Genomic DNA, 18,273 nt, shown 5'->3' with positions numbered 1-18,273 from the left:
TTGTCATTTTACAGGGTCCTTTGTTCCGCATTCATCTTTTCTGGTACTTTTCCTCCATTGAAAGTGCCAGTTTAGTATCCCTGTTGAGGTTCATTTACAAGAACCCATACAGTTAAAGGGTTCTTTGACAGTGTCCTGAATGGAACTGTGCCCTGCCCTTGTATGTTAAATATGTTAAAAGTTCCCTCTAATAAATGCTAGATACGCTTTATTGAAAGCAGCTACCATTATTCATAAAGAGCTAATTAACAGACCAGTTTTCAATTGCCAGTTAGCATCTCTTCTGACAAACTGGAGGTGGTATCCCACAAGGAACTGCCTCCTGGGGGTGGATAGAGCTGTCAGTGCATCACCTGGAGGCATTGCTAAGGCGTGTTTGCATCCAGGATTAATAGAGCACGGCATTGCTACTCATCTTTGGGACGTAGCTGGATGTTTTGAAGCTAATGCAGAAGCCGTGGATGCACCTTAATCTGACTTGAGAGAGCTTTGTTCTGTACTCTGGTAAGGTCAGATACCGACTGATGCATTTTCTTTATCTTAACCTCGGCCAAAAGCAGCCAGACGATGGCGTGTGCGAGATTGTCCTGATTTTGGTCAGAGGCGGACTAACCATGTATACTCTATTGATCGTATTTGCATCATCCTATATGCCCTAACTCCACCCATTATTTAGCCTTATATACTTTACCTCTTTTCCTTCATCTTCCTTCATTACTATTATTAATTATTACAGCTGGTGTTTTCTCTCAGTTTCACTTTTAAGTCCTTTACTTGGCCTCAGTGAATCTTGGAAACCAGCATAGGTTGAAGTTGCTCTTCTTCCCCATGTCCGTGATCCAGAAAACCTTTCTACTTGCCAAATGAATAATCTGTTTAAGGTTTATGGTTAGAAGTGGATAAAAGTTACCATAGTTATGATTGTGGTGACTGAAGGCTTTAGGACCTAACAGTAACTAATTAAAAGAAATTGCTGTTGTATGTTGAATATCAGGGCTACGTTGTCGTAAGTTCTATATTGTTTTGGTTTTCAGAAACTCCATCTTACAATAGTGCAGTATTTTGGTGTTCAGAAAGTCATTCTTACAATTTCTCATTTTTCAGTATGAGGGCTAAGCTCTGCATTGGTTTGGGCCTGACTAAATTAGGGCGTAGTGGTTTATTACTGTCCCTAAAACTTGTGTTTAATAAATAGTAGGGGTTGTGGAATTATGAATCAATTGACTGTGTCTGTGTTATTCATTAAAGAATGCCACACTGAAGTAACTGTACATGCTTGATGTACAGAAATTTGATCAATAACCCAGTCCATGAATGTAGAACAACGCCCATAATTCAACTTTTAGTTGGTAATATACATCAAGTATCAGAAATAAATCCTGGAAAGAAATTTTATCACATCAACATTTTTAGTTGATCCAATTTTTTAAATTTTAAGGAGTTGTGATCTGGTAAGATTATTATGTTCATCAAAAACAAAACCTTTGGTCCAGTCCTATGGTAATTAACAATTTTGACTCTGGTTTGGTTAAGTGCTTTCGAGCTTCTCAGTTCCAGAGGTCTTTTATTCCTCACCCAGTTGGGCTGTGGAGCAGTCTCCCTTAGAATGTTTTGCTATTAAGTCCTTAATTCTGGGAAAAATGCAGTGTATTGCCACCGTAAAATAATCACCTTGTATTTTAATCTATTTAGATTTTTATGTTTATTAATTAATCATTTTTCTAATAACTGATCTCTCTCTATTTTGTATTTTCTTCTGTAACTTCTTTCCAGTGAACACCATATTCTTTAAAGGCTTGAGTTTAAAGTTAACGGTTCTTGTAAGCTTGTTCCAAATGAATAGGGGTTTGTCTTCTGAATGGTAATAATACAAGATTTGCTCATGCTACTAACCAATGTAGATAATGCAGAGAGTATAAGAGTGTTAAAAGTAAAACAAAAGGGTTTTGAGGACTATCTATATTTTATTTGCCAAAAACTGTACTTCTTAATGGTTAGTAACTTCTGCCACATTCAGTTCAACTGGTATGCTACTGTGTCAGTGCATACTGTTACTTGTCTCTAAGGAGACAATTGCAAATAACAAAGTCTTGCGCTTGCTGTGGAAGAGGTCCATTGTAGCTTATTGCAAAGACAATAATCACATGGAATATGCATGTACCAAGCTCTGTACTTTTGATACAGAAACATTATGATGCAGAGGAATAAGTATGCAAATAACAAACATCTCAGTGATGCAGACATCAAAACCTTATGAACAATAAAAATCAACAGAAAAGACTACTGTGTAAGGCTGTTTATCTCTTCGTCAAGTGTCGTCAATTCTCGGACGTATTCAGAGTCGCTCAGTAAGTTTGCCAAAACTCGGAGACTTGTTCGCAGGCTCCTCGCACTTCTGCCTAATCCCTTCGCTACGGCTGCCAGAGTTTCTTCGAGGCCTTCGGCGTTGTCCTCCGTCAGGAAACAGCTCATTGGAAATTTCTTGTGGACAGGTTTGTCGCCGTCTTGGTGGAAGAAAGTGACGGAGGCCTCGGAACACACTTTAACAGCGAAGTACAAGCCCCACTTCAGCTGCCCTTTGCTGTCACGCCCCAAAAGTGACTTGAACCCGTAGATGAGGTTCCGGCGCTCCGCTATGTCAACGCACGACAGAAACGGCTTCTTCGGATGGATTCGGTTGAAGGTGACGATGTCGGGCTTCCCGGGCCTTTCCTCTCGAGTGGTCCACGCGATGATGGTCGAGCTGCCTGGAAGGTAGTTGTAACGTGAAGTTCGCACGACGTCATGTCGCGTCGAACTGCCCATTATTGTGTCGCTCTGTGGGGCCAGACCGTCCTCCATGACTGTGATGGGCTGCGAAACATGGTAGCCGGGGTCAAACAAGGTCACACCAGCGCGGCCAGATATCCTTATCTTTATGCACAGCAAGACGTGTTCGATTAGGGATGATCGTGGGGGTGGTAACTCGGTGCAGAACTCGTCTATGTTTTTCACTGTCTCTTCACAAGATACCTGAAAAGTTGATCATCATTGAAAGGGTTGCAGAAAGTGATTTTGCCATCTAATGAACACAGAAAACAGGAAACTAGCTTATGGAAATAAGTCTCCATAATCTGACTTACAAAACAGTACTTGAAAAACTTACTTGGTACATGGCATCCTTAATTCCCGGGTACATCTTTTCCATATGAGATAACCTGGAAGACAGGTCGAGAGCAAGACCAACACACGTAAAGCATCCGGGTATCAGGGGGGTGTCATAGTCCCTGAAGAAGTCTTTCAGATTGCTATATTCATCTCGTGAGTAGACATACTTGGTGCTGAAACTGTTGAATAAAAAGGAGGGGGATTTGTTAATATTGTATATGTTAGAGGACTGTAAGAAGGAATAATTCTGAACCCCCTAAAGAAGAAAATCTGTCAAACAAAATACCTTGGACTAGAACAGGATTAATAGAGTACAGGGTTAGTCCACTTCTGACCAAATTAAGAAGAATCTTGTGCATGTCATCCTCTGGCTGCAGTTGGCTGAGGTTATGACCTTACCAGAGGGAAGAACAAGGACGCTCTCTTAACCTGGCTTACAGTTCTCGTCACCTGATCAGCCCTTTTAATCTCGACCTGCAGATTAACGGAGGGACTGACCCCGTACTCTGTTAATCCTGGACTATACTATCATCATAAAAACTTGAATGCCTGATGATGAAATCACTGAAAAGCCTCTTAAGTAATATACAGCATGTGGGGTTCTACTCACACTAAGAAGTTGGAGAGTGTGTCGTACGGAAGTGAAGCAAGGCACTGCTGCAAGTAACTAGTGGCTTTGTTAAGGAACTCCTGATATTGTCCTTCGTCGTCAAATTTCAATTCCGGACGGTCGCAGCCCCACTTGGGGAGGGGAATGGGGTGGTCCAGAGGCCACTCGTCCTCTCCCCAGTCGCTGTCATCGTCGCTGTCGTCGCTTTCCCACCAGTCGCTGGTGGCTCCGGAGAACGAGCCGTTCTTGGTCAAGACTGGCCTGGGCTGGAACTTCTCGCTCACTCCAATATCAGAGGCCGTAAGGTCGCTATAGTAACCTGAGCAGCTTACACTGAAATGGTAGGAGGTAAGATTTAGGTATGAGGAATATATTATGATATTGCAATGTCCGGTAATTTATGTTCGTTTCAGACAGTTTCAACGCGTCACTGCTCTTCAGCGAGGATAATACGGAGGAGATGAGACACTGTGCTGTGAATTCACTCAAGTTTACAGAAAATGGTGCCGCATATCAAGAGTAAAGCAGGAAACTGAGATGGAGGCACTTACCTATTGTTATCTGAACCCTCATTTTCGTCGCTAGCGTGGAATATGGCAGAAGTCGTCCTCCATTCAGAAGTATCAGCCCGCCCAGCTGACCCTTCTGGCTTCTCGAGTCAACTGGGCCACGAGGTCCCAAGCCTGGCAAAGTTATCGACTTGGTGATCCTCGCTCTCGAGAGCCTCTAGTCATATCTCGTGCGGAGGAGCTGCCGGAGTACTCTCAGTGGTACCCTGGGACTCATTTCTACCGACTGGAAAGAAAAGATGAGGCGTTAAAATTATACTTATCTCCTGACAAGTTACAAAAGAAGCATTGCACACCCTGAATTTCATTGTGGTTTGTCAGTGATGACTTGTAGAAGAGCAGAGGAGGCTGGTGTGAGAGCCAGTGGACTGCAATAAGCCCCTAAAAGACCAACAGCATGAAAGAGTGAAGAGATACATCTTGAAAAGGAAGATATCAACTTGACGACTTTAATTTTGGGCCTACAAAGAGTTTTTACTAATTGCAAGGTCACATTAAGCAAAGGACAGAAGTGAGAAAGTTTCTGATTGCATCTGCTGCTCCTAAGTGCCTCTAAAATGTCCTTGGCCAAAGGTGTTGTCTTTGACTAGTTTCAGACTAGGGTTTCTGGTTTAGTCTATAATTGCTAAGATGCCCTATAATGTGGTAGCTCTGTAATTTAGATATTCATCTCTTAACCACAGTTATGTATGCAGTATTTATCAGGAATTTATTTGATAAAGTGTGAGAACAGCCAGTGTCAAATAAAGGGGTCACTAATGCTCAACAAGCAGCGCGTGTTGTGCTTATCTGACGAAGGCTAGTGGATGCCAGTCTACTAGCTATTAGTTAATTGCGCCTCCTACTCTAATAAATTCGTGATAAGAGAAATCTAATCTACCAGTGATTTCAAGTTGAAAACACCTGGTTCACCTACTTCTTGTTGTCCCTGAGGTTGCTGAAATGATTTTGAGTTAGTTAGAGTCTGAGTTGACTGGCAGGGAATGGAAGAACAAGGGGTCTAGGGAAAAGAGACGAAGACGGTCTCGAGAACATTGACGGGCCACCTTCAAAAGGGGGTGTGACACGAACTGAGTTTTCTAACATTTGTTTAGCGTCTTGCTGTTAAACGTTGGTCCAGGTAGCTAACGTGGCAGAATTAAAGTTGTGGCTTTGATTTAGCCAATATTCTTGGCTGCCTGGTGCAAATTTTAGTGGCAAGATGCTAAAAGATGTAAGAAAATGTGCTTTTATGAGATCACAATATGAACTTGTCCCTGTAATGTGAAGTTTGATATACAACCCAACTACAAAGATTATATTTAATAGTCTTTTTTTGTTCATTAACCACAATACCACATAAAGTAGTTAATCCGTACAATGAACCAACAGAGTAAAATGCCAGAATGAGTAACTATAGACCTATTATACACAAACTACAAGAATGTTGCTTTCATGAATTTATCACAAAGGATGAGGTTGCATCCCTTCCCTTTTGCCATCTTCTTCCTGCCCCCTCATACAGGAAGAGTAGCTGCCTAAATTTTATTGGTTCTCTGGTTTCCTTTTCACAGCCTGGGGTAGACTTGAACTGGCACGCCGTAGTACTAAAATTCACATTACTAACTCTGCATCTGCACCACAGTAAAAACATGCCTTAACCACACGTCACCACCTTGTTGCATACATGTAACAAACAGGCTGAAAACAAGTCAGCAACCATAAGTGGAGAACATCTCTTTGGCCAATGCTGGACGGTCACGGACAGTTCTGTACTTAGCGCTATAGTTAGGACAACCAGTACCTTGCTAACTTGTATTCAACAAGTTCAGTAGATGAATTAAATGGTAATGAATTCAGGGAATTAGTAAATTAGGTAATGGTGCTTGAAATGTGTTTGCAATATGGAACAAAGTTTGATGATTAATCAGTAGAAGTAAAGGAAGACAATGCAGCCAAGAGTAAATCCAGGAAAAAGGAGTAATGGGTAAATTTATTTTAGAGTAAAAAGCTTGTAATGGGAATAAATAAACAGCTGAGAAAGTGGAAATGTACAAGGAATAGTTTTTAAGTATGAAACTAGCTGACTGGGGTGTGTAGGGTATACCTGGATGATGGAAAGATTCCAAAAGAAAGAGTGAAAGGCGCAGTGACGAATAACAAAGGAGAATGAGTATGGAGGTTAGAGACAAGCCAGTTTTGATCAGCTTGACCATTCACTTCCTGAATTTGGAACTCACTCTCTTCCTCCGTTTTTCATGAGTCATTGAACATGTTTCTCGAGAAGAGGAGTCATTAATGCTTTTCTTTGGCAATTTTCCGGTCTCTGTTTCCACAAGATGAAGATAAATTGAAAAGTAATTCTTAAGATATTAGCCATTTTAGCCACTAGGTCTACAACCAAATTCCATTCGAACAAAGTTATTTAATTAACAACTAATTAGATGAAGTTAATAACCTTATATATCTTTTTTAATGGTGACTGACTAAAGATTATACCACACGGGAAGACGGAAGAAGCTATAGAATTCCACAGGCAGGAGGTGAATGGTCTTAGGCTGATCAGACCAGTTTCATCAAGTGGTCTTGAACGTCCATAAACACAGTCTGATATTTACAAAGTTTCGGAACGCTATTATATATTAATTAATGCCACGTATTGGTTACCGTATACGTAATTAAGCGTTTGGAGAATAATAATTACGTTAATTACGTATTATTTTTGCCGTTATTTAAATATAAAAGTATTCTGGTGTTCCAGTAATGTACGAACAACATCGACTGTTTACTTGACAACCTTCTGAAAAGCCAGTAAATATCGAGTGCTCAAGTTCGAACTGCAATAGAGTGCTTTAAACCACACTTTAAAAAAGTGCTGTTTGGTATTTCACCATGGATAAAAGTTGCATCGTTTTTGACAACAGCTGACAAGCTAACGCCAAGGACTGGCTCTGAACATTACTGCGCACTTGCTGATAGCGCGAATTCCAGGCATTTTTTTTTTTGCGGGGATATCGTTAAATCAATTTTTACTTGTAATTTATAGAGTAATTGTGCTTTTTATGGAGTCGTATCAAAGGCATATTAAGCTTTTTATGATGTAATTTACAGGGGCATTTGAAAACTGGTTTTAACCAAATATATTTCCTGGCTTCGACAAGATCGCTGGCCTAATTCGGTTCACTGTCAGTGCGAAATTCAAATTTGGGACTGAAATTGGAAACTATACGGCAAAACTAAAAAAATAAAAATGGTTATTCGACACAAAACATCAGAGATTCCTCGACCTTTAAGCTACAAACCCGAAAAAAAAAAAAAAGTCGAACCCCAGACCTATCTATAGTTGCAGAAAACCGCAAAAATTAAACCCAAACCGCACAACTGTAGACGAAAAAGATCGAATATTCGTCGAGATATCCACTCAAATGTCGAAGTGGGTCACGGAGTCTAGATTCCTAGACGCAAATTGATTTTCGTCTGAAATGTCAAACACACAAGTTGCTTTGGTGTTGGAACCGCCAAAGTTGTACGTGTCTTAAGAAATGGCAGATTCGTCAGGATGACCTTGGGATAACGTACGTGCCTGGGCAAGTAAGAGTGTCCTTGCGTACAGGCGTGCATGCTAAAAAAAGCTGCATAAGTACGTGCTTAGAAACAGAGCAGGCTGAATGTTACGTACGTACGTACCAACCCACGTTCGTACACATATAAAAAAAACGTGAATACGTACTTGTATAGCTAAAATCTATACACGTACATTAGAAGGTAAAGGCATTTATACATACAAAGGAAAGTAACGCATACGTACTTAGAAGTTATACATACGTACGGACAAACTTGATACATAATGGACTGTATACATATATAAATTCATTTACAATAAGCTAAAAGATTTTGCATATATATATAATATATATATAAAGTATATTGAAAAATAGACCAGATTATAAACCCAAGTGCATCGTATAAATCTGATTTAGTTTTATAAAAAAAAAAAAGGGCCCAGGGCTTGCAACCTCATCCCAAAACGTCAAGAAAAAAATAATTTTTATGTTCTTAAGTAATAAAAGTAACTTTAAGTTACTTAAAATAAACAAAAGAACACCCATTGGCGAGAGACTTCAGCCTCGGCTCAGATTATTAAATATAAATTGATCTCTGTTCAGACCTTTTATCGAATACCGATCTATTTGAATTGTTTCCTGCTAAGATCCCTTAATATAACTTTAATAATCCTGAGTTATTGTTAAGTAATTTGAAATTATTTCAGAAAGAATAATTGATAATTACGACTTACCCCTTACGGGAATAATGTTATACTTCAACATCTTGGGAAGGAGGTGATGTGGTCGTTGACTCGACGGTTATTCGACTGAGAACTGCACGGCCGTTGCTCAGGTATTTATAGGCTTGGAGGCACTCGGACAGTTGCCGATTAGCGCATTATCATTCCCAGATTTTATTATATTATATATTTAGTTTTTATCACCACGAGATTGATATAATTGTTATAAATATCATTCGCTGTCGTAATTCCGTAATTTGAACAGGTTTTTAAAAGTGTAGTAACAGGAGGAGCATTACGATTTAAATAGCCGAATTGGCAACTAGCGAATGGTATCATCGGCCTTGCGTGTTATGACGCAATAACCGAAGTGCTTATAACAATAAATAACTTATTTACAAAACAACTTAATAACATACAAACGCAAATAACCCGAGATTTAGGTAAACAAAACTTTGGTAATAGCTAAAAGTACAGTGCTTAATAATCTACTAGTTAATTCCCATTGCGCTTCGGTAATTCCGTTGACGTCAAAATGAGATAATGAGATTAACAGAGCCTTAAATTTCCTGGTATTCCCTCCTAGGCAGAGCATAAAGATGGCGTAATATAACGTAAGTTTACCACGTAACGCCTTTATATTTCACTTACCAAAACCTCAGTTCCTTGCCATTTAAATCTCAGGATTATTTACACTTTTCACTAAGCTGTTTTCTTCCTTTCTCTCCACAAGATCAGACCATCTGATGATACATTTTTAATACCTCCTTCGGTTTTTGCCTGTTTTCTGACGTGAATCAACGGCTGCTATATTTCCACCATTCATAATTCATTATGCATTCTTACATTTGACTGTCCCACAGCTTCACACCTTCGCCTAATAGGTTCCTTTCTCTGGCTTTTCGAAATCAGTCAGTCCTGAGAGATCAGGCAGCCATGATGACACAAACGCAGCCTTGTTTCAGAGCCAGTTTTATGCCAGGTCAGTCACTCTATCAAATACATATTCCGAAACATGCTTCAGTTGTACCTCTCGCTTAACCATTTCAGAAGAGATGCTTTAGCCATGCTTATCCTTGTACTATCTTCAATGTCTTACCGTTCATCATCTTTTGGAATCCTTCCTTCATCTAGATATACCTTACAAACCTTGGTCAGCACTTAAAAACACTCTTTCACCTCTGTACCACAGAATCCCACTTGTAATCCCATCAACTTCTGATATCTTTCCCTTCTTAATCCCTTAAATTCCCACCTTTTTGTCCAAAACGGCCACTTCCATAGGCATTCTCAGACGTACACCAACTTTCCCATTCACGTCATCCAGCACACCGCCTTCTCTTCTGTCTTTCATATCCAGTAAATCGTCAGAATACTCACTCCATCGACCCAGATTGCTTTTGAATTCTCTTTTATAAGAGTATGAGTGTGCTATTAACAAATATTTTTAAGGACAGTAACTAAACTAAAATCTGTACATTTTATATATTTGATTTTGACTAAATGTACCCCACTGTAAGATCGATCTCGGGTGACATTAGTGACGTGAGGTTCTTAGCCACTGGGCCACACGTACAAAATCAAGTACAACCTAAAACTCATGAAACCCATTTTATAAATCTGTGTTAGTAACAAGAGTTGTCTTTACTCATATAACCTTCCATTCTTTAAGAGGCAGTTTTTCCAAGTCATACTCTTCTCTACCTTGCCTCCATCAGGCCTGGGCTACCACGGGACACCAGGTTACTGTCCCATCTGTATCAGTATTATAAAAAAATAAATTATAAATATGGAGCTAATCTATTTTAGGGAATCACTGACATTGTCAGCTTTAGAATCTCATCTTGACTTCTGTCTAAAGCTCTCTACCCAACTTTTGCACAGACCAGCTTCGCACAGAAGCAATCCATGCGCTGGCATAAGTCTAGCTTTAATCAACAGTGTCAGTCATAACTCTGACCTTCAGACAGTAACTCAGACATTGAGGAAAACAGAAATTTTTATTTAATTCTGAGTACATTTACAGATAGCCATGTGTTGATTTCACAGGCTTATATCTCCTTCTTCTTCTTCTTCTTCTTCTTCATGGGGTATATAATAAGATACCCCACCAGGGCACCACTGCCAGGTCTGCAAAGATGATTCGGATAATAGCAGGCACCCTTCTCATCTGCTCTCTCGCTGTGAGTAACTGTCAGGTTTTCTTGAAGGAATTTTCAAGTCTGGATGATTGAGGAATTGGTACCTGTGTAAATCCTCAGTTTGAAATTTGGGTAATCCTAGAATTTACAGCTTGTATTAATCCACAGTTTGCTACTCGTGTTAATCCACAATTTTGAAGCCTGGATAAATCCACAATTGATAACCTTTACTGCCTTTATGAATATGCAATTTACAACCTAGATAACCCACAATTATATTCTTGGCAATTCACAATTTACTACCCGTATAAAACAACTTGGGTAATCCAGTATTCACAACCTGAATTATACACAATTTACAATTGTATAAATCCACAACTCATAACCTGTATAATCCACAATTAACAGCTGTATAAATTCACAGCTGACAACCTGAATAATTCATGTTATTTTAATTTTCCCCAGGGAGCCAGCCCAAGGCCACAGGGCCTCGTACAAGTGGAAGGACATGGTAAGATTTGTGGAAGGTTTGACGTGCTGTTTGGTAGACTCATTTGTATGTTTGTATTGTTTTAAAGGCCTTCATTGTCTGAATACACTGAAGCCTGTGAACGATAGAAGGGCAGATGTCCTCATGGTAGAGCTCGTATGCATGTTCTCCTGTTTCGGAGGCATAGAAGCCCTGTAGAACTTCATGAATTCTTTCATGATTACAGCTGACATGTTCTAGGTGGGACTTGTGTTTGTGTTTCTGTTTTGAGTGTATGACAGCTCTACAGAACTCTATTGTGCCTCTCGTAGATGTATTGAAGGTTGAAATGTTGCTGTGCTGTTAGTGAGGCTTATCTGAAAGTGTGGATAGACTATATCCTAGGTAGATGTCTAAATGCAGTGGACATTGAGGTTCTGTAAAGTGACTAGAATAGAAAATGCACAAAAGATTGTGATTTGGAGGTGTTTGGTGCAAGTGAACTTGGTCCCAGTAAGGCCTGAGAGCCAACAGAGTGAATGAACGAGCTAGTGAATGTTATGTGAATGGCCTTGCGTTGGCATATGTTTTGCTTTTTTAACAATCTTAATGAATAAACATAATGTATTGTCAGATTTGCCAGTCCAGCAACACTCCTAGGTGAAGCTAAAGCCTTCCCTATACTCTCAACTTAATGGCCCAGGCGTGGCAGGAGACTTCTGAATTTGACTCTGCAATCAAAGTACTCTCTCACTGTTTTATCCAGTTTGCACCTTCTTCATTATTATCACAGTCCATTCTAGTCACTGTGCTGAATTTAGGTGTAGACTATCCACACTCTCAGATATGTCTCACTAACAGATCATCATTATTATTCCTCAGGGTCCCAGTCTAACGTGATTGGAGGCCGGGAGGTAGTACCACATTCCTACCCCTACGTGGTCCACATTGACGCCTGGGGTGACTGCCAGGGTTTCTTGATTTCTGACGAGTGGGTTGTGACCATTGCCCAGTGCATAGCGAGGTAATGTGTTGTTATTTTACACCTCAGTTTTTGTATGTGTACACATGTATCCACAGGTAATGTGAAGCACACTGACATAATCTATTGTATGTATATGTAGGTAATTGTGGTTTACATTGAAGTATATTATCAATTAAGTTTGTAGATGTGCACAGGTACGCTCAGGTAAAATTGAGTGAATTGCAGATTTTATTGTATATGTACACTTATCCATAGGTAACGCAGGGGTATATAGGACTTTAATGTATGTTTATGCAAGTATAAGAAGACTAATTTTGGCAAAACTTGACTTGACATTCGCTTTCGTAATCACGGACGTTTGGAAAATCATGGCTCAAGTTAAGCTTGAGACTGATATACAAGCAGTTCACAGTTGAGAAGAGTATGCGTGAAAAAGTCAGGTCTCCATATGACATGCCACAGTGGGGCTGAGAGCCTTCAGAGTGAGTGAATTAGCAGAAAATCTGTGGCCTTTGACAATATAGGCCAGGAGAAATTGTTTAGAGAATGAAATATTTCATGAATATGGTGAATATACCAAGACAGGTCTAACATGGCTCCCAGATCAGGCATTGTCACACCTAGAAAAGTGTCATTTGATACTTTCTTTTCTTGGACGATAATAGACCCAGGTTTTTGCAAAATGGTGTTAAAGACTATACAAAACTGGTTGGTCCTAGGCTTCACCACTTCTGCCTAGTATCAGCAGGATTACAGGTTCAAGTGTAGGCCAGTAGGCCAATTAGCAGGGTGATTTCCAATAAACTTCTGTTTGCAGAACAGGTTTTAAATTGTCTCATTCATTAGATCATTTAAAGTTACATTTGTGAGTAATATTTCCAAGGATTCTTATTTGATGACTAAAACTCTGATGTCGCAATAGACGCTGGAACGAGCAATCCAAGGGATTGCTTATCTCCTTGGTACAGATTTAGGATAGAGTATAATCAGAGTTAGTTGCCCAGAATGGTGCTTTGATATATTCTGAGTATCTCCTAATTCTGTCTGACCCTTTCTATGGACCTTGCAGTGCCGACACAGCCACGATGACCTTCGGAGCTCACAACCTGAAAGAGGAAGAGCCCGAACAGGTCAAAATGACGTCCACGGAATTCATCGTTTATGAATACTTCCACCCAATGTCTTTCGGCAACGACATAGCCCTGGTGAAGCTGCCGCAGAAGATTCAGTTCACAGGTAATTTTCAGTTCGTCACCTTCTCTGAATGGCTGTAATGTTGTACAGCAGATTCACCAGGCCACGTCCCTTACAGCTTGGGCCTGCTCTGACATATAGGGTATATACAGTATACTTGTTTGGAATACTGATGGAATTGATAGCATTTGAGGTACTTAGTCAGCTAAATACATTTTTGACCTTCCCATAGATGCTATCCAGCCGGCTCCTCTGCCCACCTACGACATCAAGCCGGGCACGACTGCTGTCCTGACAGGATGGGGACAGACAAGTGCAAGTAAGTGGAAGCACATTAATTTTAGTAGTAGTAGAATTGGTAGTAGCAGTAGTAGTGTTACGAAGACAGAATAATTTTTTGTAGTGTTCCCAACTTGATGAAGATCTCAGAGTGGTGGTTTTGTCACGTTTCTCAGTTGTTGTGGAGTTCAGGAAAGTGTTTGGATACATTTCTCATTTAATTAGGATTACAGGATTGCATGTTTTGGTATTGTATTTCGTGTAATATGTTTGTCTCTTATTGCTGAGTTCAGAATTGTGTCTCTGTAATGTTTCTCAGGCGTTTTCTAGATTGTTTTTGTCATGTGTCAAATCTAATAGAGAATCTTGGAGTACATTTAACTGTAGATGAATTTACTGATCACACTTCTCTTCTGGACAACTTATTTGTATTTTGGATCACAGTAAGTTCCTGTTGGGTTCTCAGGTATTACTGTGACCAAGATAGCCAGCCAGAGAGATACTACCAAATCAGTCCACTATTGAATAGCTGAAGGTAAATATTGAGACACTGGATGTCTCATTGGAAAGTTTCATGACAGGTTATTAAAACTACTACCTCTACTACTGCTACTCTTTTTGAATTATAAGCCCGGTTGTGACTCTTCGTTGCTGGCACCAGATCCCTGAAGTCTGGACTGCTTCGTTTCAGTAACGATTCAGTTTTACAAGATGAGCATTAACCTCGCGTTCAATGCTCCGCTTGTATTCGGGTACCTCCCCTTTCAAGCTGAGACCTACAGGTCTGCTTAAATCCCCAGTGGCAAGTAAACACCAGAATATATCTGCCATTGATTCATTGTCAAACAGTGTCATAGAGGAATGCAATTCTCCGTTCCATTGCAGCCGATCCCACATACTCAGACGTCTTGAGGGAAGGAGACGTAACCATATCCGATAACGATGAGTGTGACACGTATTACGGGCGGAGGTACCCCAAGACAGTCTGCGTGATGACCAACACTGGAAGTGCTCCCTTCTGTTATGTAAGTAAAAGGCAAAGAACCTCCTAGACTTCTCTATGCTGTTAGATAAGTAGCAGCCAAGTGACGTGAATGCATTTCTTCCCTTTGAGCTAGAGTTACGCACTGCTAGAATAGTCAACCTTCTGCCAAGAGATAGAGTAATGCTCCCTCTGAGGTCAGGGAATGTTAGGTGCGCCAAGTCATAAGTGTGCTGTGGCCAAGTTATCTCAGACTGAATTGTGGGCTCTTAGCCTCAGAATTCTGAAGAACTCTGTGTTGAACCAGCCCAGTATCTCAAGATTGGTGCCATGTTAGTGCCTGGGAACTTGCTGGAGATCTAAAACACTCCAGAGAGGAGCAAGCTACAGATTGACAGAGGAGGAAGCACTGCCGTCACTCATGCTCAGAAGAGAACTCTAATCCCACTTTCTTTTCGATTCAAGGGTGACTTTGGGGGTGCGCTCCACAGAGACGGCTCAGTCCACGGCATCGCGTCTTTCTTCTCCGGTGCCGGGTGCGATTCTGGGGGTGCTGAGGTCTACACCAGAATCTACGACTTTGTCGACTGGATCAAAGAGAAGACTGGAGTCTAGACAAGTGGACGAAGTCGTGGAGGATGTAGTGATGAATGCTGGTCTGGAAAGTCTGGAAACACACCCTGTATAATGGTGTACAATAGACTGAATTAAAAATTTTCAAGCACCTGCAAACTTCTGATTTGAAATGCACCTAGTTTTTGCATTGTTTGGCGTTTGCTCGTGATGAATTTGCAACTGCATTGAGTTGAGAGAATGTTCCTTCTTTTTTTTGATAGCCTGGATGAGGATGGTAACTATATTATTCAGACTTTTTTTAAAAAGTTGCTTCAAATCTAATAGCATCTTCGAGCTTATTGAAGAAAATAGTCTTTTTTTTAATAAGCTCTAGCTGTATATCTCTTGGCCTAAGCACTAAAGTATGCACCTGGATGTTAGTCAACTGAAGTAGGTTACAGTCATGGAGGAGAAGAGCACGAGGTAGATACCTCTTCTGAAACATATCTTTAGGAATGGAAGGCTAATATATAATTGTGTGTGTGTGTGTGTGTGTGTATACCTCCATTCCTTTAGTTCATTCGAAAAAAACCGAACAATTGTCACAAGAGTCGCCTCGTAATACAGTTAAAGCTCTGGGTATCAGATTGTGTTAAAAAATGTCTAAGACAATCGGGTCATTGTTTTGCCATAATGATAAGCTTCCTAAGTTGATGCGATCTCTTCACTGTTTCATAGAAAGGCCAAGTCCTCTTTAGAACTGACAGTGTCAATCAGTTTTTTGATATTTTTAATATTTACAAGTTTTTTTTTAATGCTTTGATGTTTTTAGCACTTGTTTTAGCTTAATTTTTAAAAGAATGTTGAGTTTTTGTGAGTTTCATGTTTTAGACTTTTGTCAGTTTTTTGAACAGAGTCGAATATTAATTTTTAATATCTTTATATATAAAATTTTAGATTATGTATATATATAATATATATATAACTAAAGATTTTATATATATAAATATTAAAAATTAAAAATTATGAACTTATAAAAACTCAACATTCTTTTAAAAATTAAGCTAAAACAAGTAATAGCAACGTTAAAGCATTAAGAAACTTATGAATATTAAAAACATTAAAAACCGATTGGCCTTGTCAGTTCTAAAGAGGACTTATCCTTTGTATGAAACGGTGGAAGAGATTGCATCAACATATGAAACTTATCTTCATGGTAATACAATGACCCGATGGTCTTGGACATTTTTGAACCCAATTTGGCATCCAGAGCTTTAATTGCATTACGAGGTGAATCTTGTGACAAGAATTGTTCGGTTTTATTCGATTGAACTGAAGGAACGGAGGGACACATCGACAATTCTGGGACACTAGGCATTATTAAAGGTTTTTGGGAGCTATATTCTAAGAAATTTTCGGAACCTTCCATAGATCTAAATAAAGCAATTGTATTATCTATATCTCTTCTATGGAGGAGAGAACGACACGTTATTTTGTATTTTCTTGAACTATAACTAGTTTTCAGGTTGCAATTAATTCTTTCCAACAGGTGAATGATTTTACTGATAGTGTGACAGCTCTCCTATATAAGAAACGTTCTGCATAGATTGAATACATTATTGACGCAATGCAGGAACCGAGAGAAAAGTACACTGAATTCAACTCATAGTTTGAAAGTGTATTTGATCTGCTCTTTAGACATAAGAATAGAGGTTACGCATTGTAAGAATGCTGGGGTAGTTGATAAGGGGAGAGAGAAAGGCCACCAGGTTCATGCAGTGGTCCCGGGGGGGATTTGAACCCCGGTCCTCTCGAGTGGTAGGCGAGAACCTTACCGCTGCGCCACTGTGGTGGGTATGTGCATAGCCACAATACCCTCTTAACTTCTCGAATTCTTCGAGCTTTTTTGGATACGCTTGTCACTACAGAGCCTTAAGATCCAATTGCAAGAAATATGAAGAAATTATGATGTCCGGTAGCGGGAAACGAACCCAGGTCCCATAATGAACAGGGTCACGTTGCCGACCTTCTCGTGGTCAGGTCAAAACATGACCCTGTTCATTATTGGATCTGGGTTCGTTTCCCGCTACCGGACATCATAATTTCTTCATATTTCTTGCGCTTGGATCTTAAGGCTTTGTAGTGACAAGCGTATCCAAAAAAGCTCGGAGAGTTCGAGAAGTTAAGAGGGCATTGTGGCTATTACAATTACATACATATATATATATACCAGCCTTAGTGGTGCAGTGGCAAGGTTCTCGCCTACCAGTCGAGAGGACCGGGGTTCATTCGAAGAAAACCGAACAATTGTCACAAGAGTCGCCTCGTAATACAATTAAAGCTCTGGGTATCAGATTGTGTTCAAAAATGTGTGAGACAATCGGGTCATTGTTTTGCCATAATGATAAGCTTCCTAAGTTGATGCGATCTCTTCACTGTTTCATAGAAAGGCCAAGTCCTCTTTAGAACTGACAGTGTCAATCAGATTTTTGATATTTTTAATATTTGTAAGTTTTTTTTAATGGTTTGATGTTTTTAGTACTTGTTTTAGCTTAATTTTTAAAAGAATGTTGAGTTTTTGTGAGTTCCATGTTTTAGACTTTTGTCAGTTTTTTTAACAGAGTCGATTATTAATTTTTAATATTTTGACATATAAAATTTTAGGTTATGTATATATATAATATATATATAACTAAAGATTTTATATATATAAATATTAAAAATTAAAAAATTATGAACTTATAAAAACTCAACATTCTTTTTAAAAATTAAGCTAAAACAAGTAATAGCAACGTTAAAGCATTAAGAAACTTATGAATATTAAAAACATTAAAAACCGATTGGCCTTGTCAGTTCTAAAGAGGACTTATCCTTTGTATGAAACGGTGGAAGAGATTGCATCAACATATGAAACTTATCTTCATGGTAATACAATGACCCGATGGTCTTGGACATTTTTGAACCCAATTTGGCATCCAGAGCTTTAATTGCATTACGAGGTGAATCTTGTGACAAGAATTGTTCGGTTTTATTCGATTGAACTGAAGGAACGGAGGGACACATCGACAATTCTGGGAC

General features: G+C 39.5%; 2 protein-coding genes across 2 annotated transcripts; one reads left to right on the top strand and one right to left on the bottom strand.

Moving 5' to 3' along the window:
• Window positions 1-1,944: 1,944 nt before the first annotated feature.
• On the bottom strand, window positions 1,945-8,732 carry LOC136856127 (uncharacterized). Its single transcript, XM_067133779.1, has 5 exons — window positions 8,603-8,732; window positions 4,309-4,552; window positions 3,758-4,090; window positions 3,146-3,326; window positions 1,945-3,012 (listed from the first exon to the last, which is right to left on the bottom strand). The coding sequence occupies exons 4-5, from the start codon at window positions 3,185-3,187 to the stop codon at window positions 2,281-2,283; spliced, it is 774 nt and encodes a 257-aa protein (XP_066989880.1). The 5' UTR covers window positions 3,188-3,326; window positions 3,758-4,090; window positions 4,309-4,552; window positions 8,603-8,732; the 3' UTR covers window positions 1,945-2,280.
• A 1,929-nt stretch (window positions 8,733-10,661) lies between these two features.
• On the top strand, window positions 10,662-15,366 carry LOC136856126 (brachyurin-like). Its single transcript, XM_067133778.1, has 7 exons — window positions 10,662-10,773; window positions 11,197-11,242; window positions 12,083-12,224; window positions 13,255-13,421; window positions 13,612-13,698; window positions 14,544-14,683; window positions 15,106-15,366. The coding sequence occupies exons 1-7, from the start codon at window positions 10,729-10,731 to the stop codon at window positions 15,253-15,255; spliced, it is 777 nt and encodes a 258-aa protein (XP_066989879.1). The 5' UTR covers window positions 10,662-10,728; the 3' UTR covers window positions 15,256-15,366.
• The last annotated feature ends 2,907 nt before the right edge of the window (window positions 15,367-18,273 follow it).

This window comes from Macrobrachium rosenbergii, chromosome 34 (assembly GCF_040412425.1).
Source record: "Macrobrachium rosenbergii isolate ZJJX-2024 chromosome 34, ASM4041242v1, whole genome shotgun sequence".
Taxonomy (NCBI): domain Eukaryota; kingdom Metazoa; phylum Arthropoda; class Malacostraca; order Decapoda; family Palaemonidae; genus Macrobrachium; species Macrobrachium rosenbergii.
This window is presented reverse-complemented; position numbering and strand designations above follow the sequence as displayed.